General features: G+C 61.8%; 2 protein-coding genes across 2 annotated transcripts; both read right to left on the minus strand.

Annotated features, from left to right (window-relative positions):
• Positions 1 to 2,661: 2,661 nt before the first annotated feature.
• Positions 2,662 to 7,532, minus strand: RPS4X (ribosomal protein S4 X-linked). Its single transcript, XM_065028175.1, has 7 exons — positions 7,456 to 7,532; positions 7,161 to 7,238; positions 6,563 to 6,743; positions 6,050 to 6,147; positions 4,185 to 4,356; positions 3,381 to 3,538; positions 2,662 to 2,819 (listed from the first exon to the last, which is right to left on the minus strand). Exons 1-7 carry the CDS (start codon positions 7,456 to 7,458, stop codon positions 2,718 to 2,720), a joined length of 792 nt encoding a protein of 263 aa, XP_064884247.1. The 5' UTR covers positions 7,459 to 7,532; the 3' UTR covers positions 2,662 to 2,717.
• A 973-nt stretch (positions 7,533 to 8,505) lies between these two features.
• Positions 8,506 to 9,454, minus strand: LOC135575294 (cbp/p300-interacting transactivator 1-like). The gene is made up of 2 exons (XM_065028176.1): positions 9,205 to 9,454; positions 8,506 to 9,088 (listed from the first exon to the last, which is right to left on the minus strand). The coding sequence occupies exons 1-2, from the start codon at positions 9,442 to 9,444 to the stop codon at positions 8,657 to 8,659; spliced, it is 672 nt and encodes a 223-aa protein (XP_064884248.1). The 5' UTR covers positions 9,445 to 9,454; the 3' UTR covers positions 8,506 to 8,656.
• Between the last annotated feature and the right edge of the window lie 60 nt (positions 9,455 to 9,514).

Raw genomic sequence — 9,514 nt, forward strand, 5'->3', positions numbered from 1 at the left:
TTCCTCAGGCTGACAGCGGATATGTCAGCGGCAGGAAGGTGAGTGCCGCAGACCTTCAGCCAGCAGGCCCGGAGGGCTGGTGCACATTCCTGCAGGGCCTGAACATGACACAGGAGAGGACACCAGGCTCCAGCCTTGCTCTGTTTCAGGATGAGGTCCACGTGTAAATAGGAGAAGGGGCCCAGGATTGCCGCTGCAGGGAGGGAGAATCTGCTTGGACTTGTGAAGACACCACTTGTGACCGGCTGCCAACTGGATCTGACTCCATTCACCAACACTCTTTGGGCCCAGCCATCCAGGCAGTTCTTTACCCAATGAAGACTTTGCCTGTCCAAGTCCTGAGCTGCCAGTTTCTCCAGGAGAAATCTGCAGGATATGGTGTCAAAGGCTTTACTGAAGTCCAGGTACACAACATCCACAGCTTTTCCCTCAGCCACTCAGCGGGTCACCTTGTCATAGAATCATTTAGAATCATTTCGGTTGGAAAAGACCTTTCCAATGATCGAGTCTCCAACCATAAAGCCAACATTAAACCATGTCCTTAAGCATCACAGCTACATGACTTTTAAACCCCTCCAGGGATAGTGACTCCACCGGTGCCCTGGGCAGCCTGTTCCAATGCCTGACCCTGAACCTGGGCAAGGGGCTGCACCAAGATCTGCGGCAGCAGAAGTAGAGCAGCTGGGCTGTGTGTGCACAGGCATCTCAAATCAGAACAGGAACGAGGGATCTGTGCTGCCCATTTCCTATGGAGTTTAACAAAGCCGTTTGATCACTCAGGCCTGTGTCCCATGAGAATGGTGATCCCATAACCACCCTGGGCCCCTCTAGCAGTGCTTGATCTACCACCACAAGGAAAATATTCTCCTTAAGCACGAATGGAAATTGCTTCTCCCACAGATGGATACCTGCAGTGAGAGTCTGGCTCAATTAGATCACCAGCCTTTGACACAGCATCTCCTGGAGAAGCTGCAGCTCATGGCCTGGATGGTGTATCTGCGATGGATGAAGAACTGGCTGGAGGGCCGGGCCCAAAGAGTTGTGGTGAACAGAGCCAAGTCCCGGTGGTGGCCGGTCACGAGTGGTGTCCTCAGAGCTGTTATTGGGGCCAGTTCTGTTTAATCTCTTTATCTATGATCTGGAAAGGGATCTGGGGGTGTTGATTCACAGCTGGCTGAGCATGAGCCAGCATGTGCTGTGCCCAGGTGGCCAAAAAGGCCAACCACATCCTGGCTTGTATCAGCACTAGTGTGGCCAGCAGGAAGTGTTTGATTGTGCCACTGTGCTGGGCACTGGTGAGGCCAAACCTTGAATCCTGTGTTCAGTTTTGGGCCCCTCATCATAAGGACACTGAGGTGCTGGAGAGAGTGGAAAGGAGGTGACAAAGCTGGTGAGGGGTCTGGAGCACCAGTCTGATGAGGAGCGGTTGAGGGAGCTGGGGCTGTTCAGCCTGGAGAACAGGAGCTGAGGGGAGACCTGATCACTGTCTACAGCTACCTGACAGGAGCTTGGAGCATAGAGGGTATTGGACTCATCTCCCAAGTAGCAAGTGACAGGACAAGAAGAGACCTCAAGTTGCAGCAGGGGAGGTTTAGATTGAATATTAGAAAAAAATTCTTCACAGAGAGAGTGTTAGAGCAGTGGAACAGGCTGCCCAGAGAAGTGGTACAATCTCCCTATCCTCACCTCCGTGTGGGCACCTGAAGGCAGTAGAAGAGCCCCATGGCTCTCCAGCCTCCGCCTCCAGCACTCCATCTCCTGCCCAGCTCTGACCTGCACTGGCCTCACTCCTCATCTGCCTGGCCCGTGTGCCCAGACACCAGCTCAGCTGGGCCCAGTGGTGCAGAGGAGCCCCCGCCATGCTGTGCTGCCCCCACACCTGCTAGCACAGCCCAGGCTGCGCGACTGGCCTTGCTGCCCAGGCACTGCCCACTCCTGCCCGCCTTGGCCTCCAGGGCTGTTCCCACAGCCCCTGCTGCTCTGCAGCCCCAGCCCCTGCAGGTCATCAGCCCAGCCGCAGCTGATGCTTGGTGCTTGCTTTGCTGGACTTCATGGGGACCCCAGCAGTCGTCTGCCCCAGCCACATCCCACCTCAGAGCCTCCTGGTTGCCAGCACCACTGCCACTTCCAGCATGGGGGCGAACCCCTGTCCCGGCTGTCAGCGTGATCCCTCACACGCTCCATCTCTGCAGGAATGGCATGACGAGCAGCCTCCCCAGCCAGCAGCCGCCAGCCGGGCGGAGGGTGCTGAGCAGCACCACCCTCAGAGCCCAACCCAGCGGCCCTGGTACTGGTGACAGAGCTCAGTCCCCTCTGCTCAGTTCCATGGGCAGGGACAATCCCTGAGGGCCTCAAGCCTGGCTGGCACCATCAGCCTCAGGGAGAGCCCAGCTGGTTCTTCCCCATCCTGGCTCCTCCAGCACATCCCTCTCTGGGAAGGATGTCCAGGAGTGTTTGTGCCAACACCTTCCAGGGGACAGAGCAGCCTGGAGGTTCTGCCGCCACCCCCTCTGCCTTTCTGGAAGATGGCTCTGGCAGTTGCTCAGATCACCAGGAGCATCTCCAGATCAGCAGCTCCTTCTGGAGAGCAGAGCGTGGCCTGGCACTGACACAGCCTGGCTCCCCCCAGCCCGGGATGCTCCCCAGCCAGCCACACAGCCATTTGGTAAATGGTTTAATCAGATACTGCAAAGACCAGCGCTGGCCTGAGCTGGGCTTCACCCGCTGCTCTGCTTGGCTGCCAGTCTCTTGTCTCTCTCTTCAGCAATGGTCAGGCGGATGCCCTTTCCACGAGGCAGGGAGATCCATGGCTTGTTGCCCTGCAGCAAAAGAGAAGTCACCCCACATCAGAAAACCAGAACAGAGCAGAGCTCACCCTCTCAGCAGGAGCCATTCCCTGCCCACGCTGGGCCATGTCCATGTGGTTGTGGCACTGGCCCAGTAGAAGCCCCTTAAGAAGGTGACAAAAGCCTACAGGCCTACACCTGCCTCTTTTGGTCACGTCCATGCAGAACACACTCCAGCCAAAAGCGAACCACCCCTTTCTAACGTAGACCAAAGAGCCCATCGGGGATGGCCAGACAGCAGGGACACTCAGAGCAGCTGAGGTCACATCCAGACCTGAGCACTGCTCAGCTCCCAGCTCTCGGTTTAAAACAAAACAAAACAGGGCTATTTCTTGAAAGCATCCCCGTTCCTAAATTTACAAATGCTTCCCCTTCCCAGAGCAGTTAGCCTGGAGCAGGCAGAACCACAGGGAGCCGAGCCAGAACTGATGCCAGCACTGGAGGAGCTTCATGGTGTGGGAAGGCAGCTGCTTTCAGCCAGCAGCCCGCAACAACAGGAGAAAACCCACCCGCCCTGCGTCCATGCAGCCTTACCTTGCCAATAACGAAGATATTGGAGAGCCTGGTGGCGAAGCTATTGCCATTGGCATCCTTCACATGAACCACATCAAATGAGCCAGGGTGTCTCTCCCGGTTGGTGATCACCCCAATACGGCCCAAGTTGGCACCACCAGTGACCATGCACAGGTTACCTGGGGTGAAGGAAGATCAGTGTGACGAGAGCTGGCAGCACGTGCCACGGGAAGCCCTTCTGCTTGGGCTCTTTGAGGAGCAGCACTGGAGAAGGGCAGGGACAGAGCAGCCACTGGAGGACGTGGTGACACCTCTGTCTCACAGGAACCTTGGCACACCTCAGGGAGCCAAAGAGCTGTCTGGCCCCAAGGCCCATCCCAAACATTCCCCACCACCTTGGTTGTGCAGCACTCAGGACGTGTTGCACTTGTCCTGGCACTGCTCATAGCTCTGCAACTGAAACGTTCTCCCACAGTCAAGAGCCAGGAATCTCCCTACAGCTGCCCAGGGCTTTCGGCTCACAGATGCACAAGAGTCAGGCTCGAGCAATCTCTCCACCAGCTCGCTGCTTCTACCTGGTGTCAGCCCGCTCTTGAATCACTCCAAGTCCCTGCACCAAATGCCTCCCACTGCCAGCACAGGGGAGGCACCCTTGCTCCAGCACCAGGCCCAGATGAGCTGACCCAGGGAAAAAAGTCCTTTCCCAAGGCTGCCACCACTGCCTCTCTACTTTAGAGCAAAGGTGTCTAACACTGGTATTTAAGTTCCCCACTGCCCTCTATGGTGGGGAAGATTTCAGTGTTTTACACTGGACGCAAGACCTACCTGTGTCAAACTTGATGAAATCTGTGATCTTGCCTGTCTCCAGGTCAATCTGCACCGTGTCATTCACCTTGATGAGGGGGTCTGGATAGCGGATGGTGCGGGCATCGTGGGTGACCAGGTGAGGGATTCCTTTGGTGCCCACAAAGATCTTCCTCACCTTGCACAGCTTGTACTGCAAACAAAACCCAACAGTGCTCAGTGGAAGCAGCGAGCAGCACCGTGTGCCAGGGGACACTCCTGTCCTCCAGAGAGCCACCAGCCACAGCAGCCCTCAGTCCCACGCAGAACACACAACACTCCAGGGCTCACAACAGGAGCCCAGGCAGCAACTTGCCCAGGTCACTGACCCAGCAATGCCTCTCATCCGGCTGCCGCGCGGCTACACAACAGCCCCAGCGGAAACACCTGCGCGTCAGGAACAGCTGCCCACCCTGGGCTTTGGCCTCCCCACCAACACTGGCTGCATCTTCCCAGGAACACCTACACCTGGGCACAGAATCACACAGAATCCCAGAGTGTCAGGGGTTGAAGGGACCTGGAAAGCTCACCCAGTGCAATCCCCCCACGGAGCAGGAACACCCAGATGAGGTTACACAGGAAGGTGTCCAGGCGGGTTGGAATGTCTGCACAGAAGGAGACTCCACAACCTCCCTGGGCAGCCTGGGCCAGGCTCTGCCACCCTCACCCCAAACAAGTTTCTTCTCAAGTTTAAGTGGAACCTCCTGTGTTCCAGTTTGCACCCATTGCCCCTTGTCCTGTCACTGGTTGTCACCAGAAGAGCCTGGCTCCATCCTCCTGACACTCCCCCTTTCCATATTGATCCCCATGAATGAGTCCCCCCTCAGTCTCCTCTTGTCCAGCTCCAGAGCCCCAGCTCCCTCAGCCTTTCCTCACATGGGAGATGCTCCACTCCCTTCAGCATCTTGGTGGCTGCGCTGGACTCTCTCCAGCAGTTCCCTGTCCTGCTGGAACTGAGGGGCCACAACTGGACACAATATTCCAGGTGTGGTCTCCCCAGGGCAGAGCAGAGGGGCAGGAGAACCTCTCTGACCTACTGACCACCCCCTTCTAACCCACCCCAGGTACCATTGGCCTTCCTGGCCACAAGGGCACAGTGCTGGCTCATGGTCATCCTGCTGTCCTGGCAGGTTCCACACTTTGCCCTGAAGCCCGTGGTCACACAGCAGAGGCAGACACTGATCTGTATCCTCCCCCAGGGCGTTTCCCTCCTGCCTTTCACCCCTAACTCCTTCACAGCTACTTTGGGACTCGGGAGTCGGCACAGAGCAGTAGCCATCATGTGGGCGTGAAGAGTCCCCAGACGCACACCACAGCCCCCGACAGCACAGCCAGCTCTCCCCTGGGCACCCCTGCCTGCCTGCACAGCCCAGCATTAGGAAGGACGTGCCAAGGAGAGCACGGACTCGCAGCTCAGCCATGTCAACGTGCTCCGGTTAAGGAAACACGCAGCAGTTGCTCCCCAATGCCCCAGGAGCAGAGGGCAGATGTGTAAACACCTCTGTAACAGACCCAGGGAAGAATTCAAGGTTTCTGCACCACAGGCAGTCCCATGCTTCTGATCACCGTTGGACTGCAAAGCCCTACACTCAGGCTCAGCACAGCACAGCCCTCCCCACCCCAAAGGTCCCTGTGAAGGGAACCCAGCCCATGCTGACAGCGCTTGTTCCAAGCACCAGCACTCATCTAGGAGCCGCTCTCACGTCACCAAAACATCTCCCCGCACCAAAGGCTTTGGACCCCAGCCCTGAAGACCCTCATCTTCTCAAGGGTGGCACGGACTCAGCCCTCAGGGAGATGCCAAACAGGAAACACCATCCCAACCAAACCCAGCTGAAGCCCCTCACCTTGGCCTCCTCAGCTGTGATGCGGTGAACAGCAAACCGGCCCTTGGTATCGTACACCAGGCGGAAATGCTCCCCCGTCTTCTCAATGCTGATGACATCTGATTTCAGAGGGAAATCAAGCAGCAGCTGTTACCAGCTACATTACCAACACCGCAGCTCAGCACAAAGCTCACATTTAGAAACAACTGAACAACGCTTCAGGCCTGAGCGGTGAGGTTGGCATCACCTTTTGACCACACGCTCACATCTTTTAGCGTGACACAGTGCAAGTTACCAAAAAACTGCCAAAACCTGAAGTCTGTACAGCAACTTATGCATATGCACGCAGACAGTTATAAGCTACAGATACCTGGCTCCGGTATTCATTGCAGAGCGTAAACTAAGTAACAACTGTTCATACTTTAACTCCACCAGGAAAGCATCTTTTCCCCAAATAATGGCGGCCTCACAAAACATTCGCCCCCTGAGCGCAGCAGAGCGGCCTGAGCTACCTGCCCCAGCCCTCCCGCTCACCCATGAAGCCCGCAGGGTAGGTGATGTCTGTGCGGACTTTGCCGTCGATCTTGATGAACCTCTGCATGCAGATCTTCTTGACCTCGTCTCCCGTCAGGGCATATTTCAGCCGGTTCCGCAGGAAGATGATGAGTGGCAGGCACTCCCTCAGCTTGTGAGGGCCTGTCGATGGACGGGGTGCCTGCAAACAGAAGCGTTCTGCCGGCTGCTCGAGCACAGCAGCATCGCCTGGCCCCAGAGAACAGAACGCCAAGCAGCACGCGTGGAGCCACACTGCTAGCCAGGCTGCAGGAATGTGCTCTTGGTGTTCACAGTGCCCTGCCCCTCAGGTCTTTACAGAACGCTGCCCCCAACACAGCACGACCACCCACGGACCCAGCCCGGCGAAAGGAAAACACAACCAGAAGGCTAGAAGAGAGCAGCCAACCACCCCACTGCGAACAGGGAAGCACGGGAGCTGCTCGCAGAGCCCCTTCTCCCCTGCCCTGCCCACCGGCACCCCGAGCGCTGCACCAGAGCCCGGGAACCCCAGTGAGCCCGGGAAGCCGCCCGGTACAAGCCCGTCCCAGCCCCACGCCCGCTCCCGGCCCGCACTCACGAACACGCCCGTCAGCTTGTCCAGCATCCAGTGCTTGGGCGCAGCCACGCGCTTCAGGTGCTTCTTGGGGCCGCGGGCCTACGGGACGGGACGTGTTACCGGCCGCCGCCAGGCCCGGCCCCCCCAGCAGGGCCCCCCCAGCAGGGCTCCCCATCCCCCCCGGGCTCCCGCCCCCCCCGGCCCCGGCGGCGGGCTGCCCCCCACGGCCCCGGAGGCGGCGGGGAAGGCGGCAGCCCCGCGGCGGGCGGCGGATGGCGGCGGATGGCGGCGGGGAGCAGCCGCGCCGCGCTCTCACCATGGCTGCGCTCCGCCGGGAAAGGGCCGCCGCTTCCGGTCCGCCGCGGATATGCTCGGGGGCGGTGGCCGCGCTGCCGGGCGCCCCCTGTCGGTCCGGTGGTCCAGCATCGCCCGGGGTAGCGCGGCGGTGCGCTGCGGTGCGTGCGCTTCCCACGCGGGACAAGCTCGGCGCTGCCCGCGGGAGGTGTGGGGGAGCCTGGGCAGCCCCCACCAGGCAGGTGGGGTGCCCCGTCCTCTCCCCGCTGCAAGCGGCCTCGATGAGGGCTCCCGGCAGCGAGCGACTGTGTCCATGGCGGCGTGGGGAGGGTGAGTGGATCCCTCCTGGCCCTCACTGGAGCCGTGAGACAGCCCCCCACGCTGTGGTCCTGCGGTTTGGGAGAGGGTGTGAGGGTGTCGGTGGTGGCACACACCCCAACTCCCCACCGGGGTGGGGCTGGAGGGCTCGGAGACTCCTGGTCCCCTGGCTGTCACGGGAGACGAACCGCGGGGACGCGCGTGCCGGCCACCGCCCTCCCCTCGCCCGCGGCCCGTCCCGGGTGGAACGGGGTGCCCCACGCAGCCCCGCGAACCCGACTCCCGCCCTGAGCACCTGCTCCCGAAGGCAGCTCGAAGACCAGTGTTCTGCGACTGGAGTCCCCGGGGATGCTGGCATGTCCCCCCAGGGTACTAGGGTCCCTGGGACACCCCCAGGCCCCCGCGCCCCTCCAGGCAGCCGAGTGGAGCAGCCCCGGGGCATCCAGCGGGTCCCCGCAGCACCGCTCCCGCAGCGGGGCGCGACAGAGGTTGGTTGCATCCTCGAGGGTGACACGATGGGGACACCGCGCAGGTGGCACACTTGGAGCCACCGTAAAGCCGGGAAGGTGCATGGGAGTTGCGAAGGGCAGACCCTCCTCCCACCCCGGGGTGCCCCGCGGGGATGGACTCCTTTGTCATCGTCCCCCAGCGACAGCGCTGAGCTGGGCAGGGAAAGGGACACAGGGTCCGTCCAGGTTTTATTAGAGAGCAGCCTGAGATGTTCGCCTGCCTGGCGCAGCGAGGCGGCCCCAGCGCTCCCTCAGCCCCGAGGGCGGCTCGTTCCCCGCTCCCTGCGCCCCCCACCCTCCGTGGCCCAGCCGGGGTGGCACCGCGCCCAGCGGCACCGGCCCGCGGGTCCCTGGTGGGGCGGCGAGGGAGCCCCCCGCCCCAGCCGCCCTAGGGCCTCAGCAGCCGGCCGGCAAGCCCGCGGGGAAGTCGAACTCGTGGTGGCCGAGCCAGAGCTCCGGCAGCTCGTCCGCCCTGTCCAGCCCAAGCTCCAGCACCAGCGCCCTCAGCACCTCCTCGTCCACCGAGTCCGAGTCGATGATGCCGGGACCATTGGCCGGGGGCAGGCGGCTCCCCGCGTCCCGCGGCGGCGTTCCCAAGCCCCAGCCGGGCTCCGGGGGGAGCCGGGGTCCCATCTCGGCGCGGTGCTGGCGATGGAGCTTCTGGAGGTGCAGGGTCAGGAGGTGGGGACCCGCCTGCAGCGCCAAGGGGGCGGCGGGGGCCGGTGGAGCCGGCAGCTCCCCGCTGTCAGTGCCGGAGGGACCGCGCAGCGTCGCCGCCACCTTCGCTCCCCGCGGAGGGGACCGTAGCGAGCTCGTCTCCTCCGAGGCCTGCGGGGACACGGCGGCGCTCAGCGGGGCGCTGGCGGGCGGGTCCAGCAGGGTCCCCGGCCCGGGGGAGGCTGCAGCAGGGCGGGGAGCAGCGCCCCGGCTCCCCCCGCGCTCACCTGGGCGGCCCCGCTCCCCGCACGGCCCGGGCAGCCGCCGCCGGCTTTATAGCGGCCCCGGTACGGCCGAGCCGCCGGGAAAGGCGAAGTGAAGCGGGGCCGGCGGGCGAACGGGACGGGCTGGGAGGGATGGGACGAGACGGGGCGGCCCCCGGGGCGGTGCCGGCATCGCCTGCTCCTCCGGACCCTGGCAGGACCCCCGTGCCCGCTTCCACCTGGGTCCCTCCATGTCCTCGCCATTCAGGCTGGGACCCGCCATGTCACCCCACCCAGTATGGAGCCTCCCACGCTTCCCCATCCTGACTGGACA

Source organism: Columba livia, chromosome 12, assembly GCF_036013475.1.
Source record: "Columba livia isolate bColLiv1 breed racing homer chromosome 12, bColLiv1.pat.W.v2, whole genome shotgun sequence".
Taxonomy (NCBI): domain Eukaryota; kingdom Metazoa; phylum Chordata; class Aves; order Columbiformes; family Columbidae; genus Columba; species Columba livia.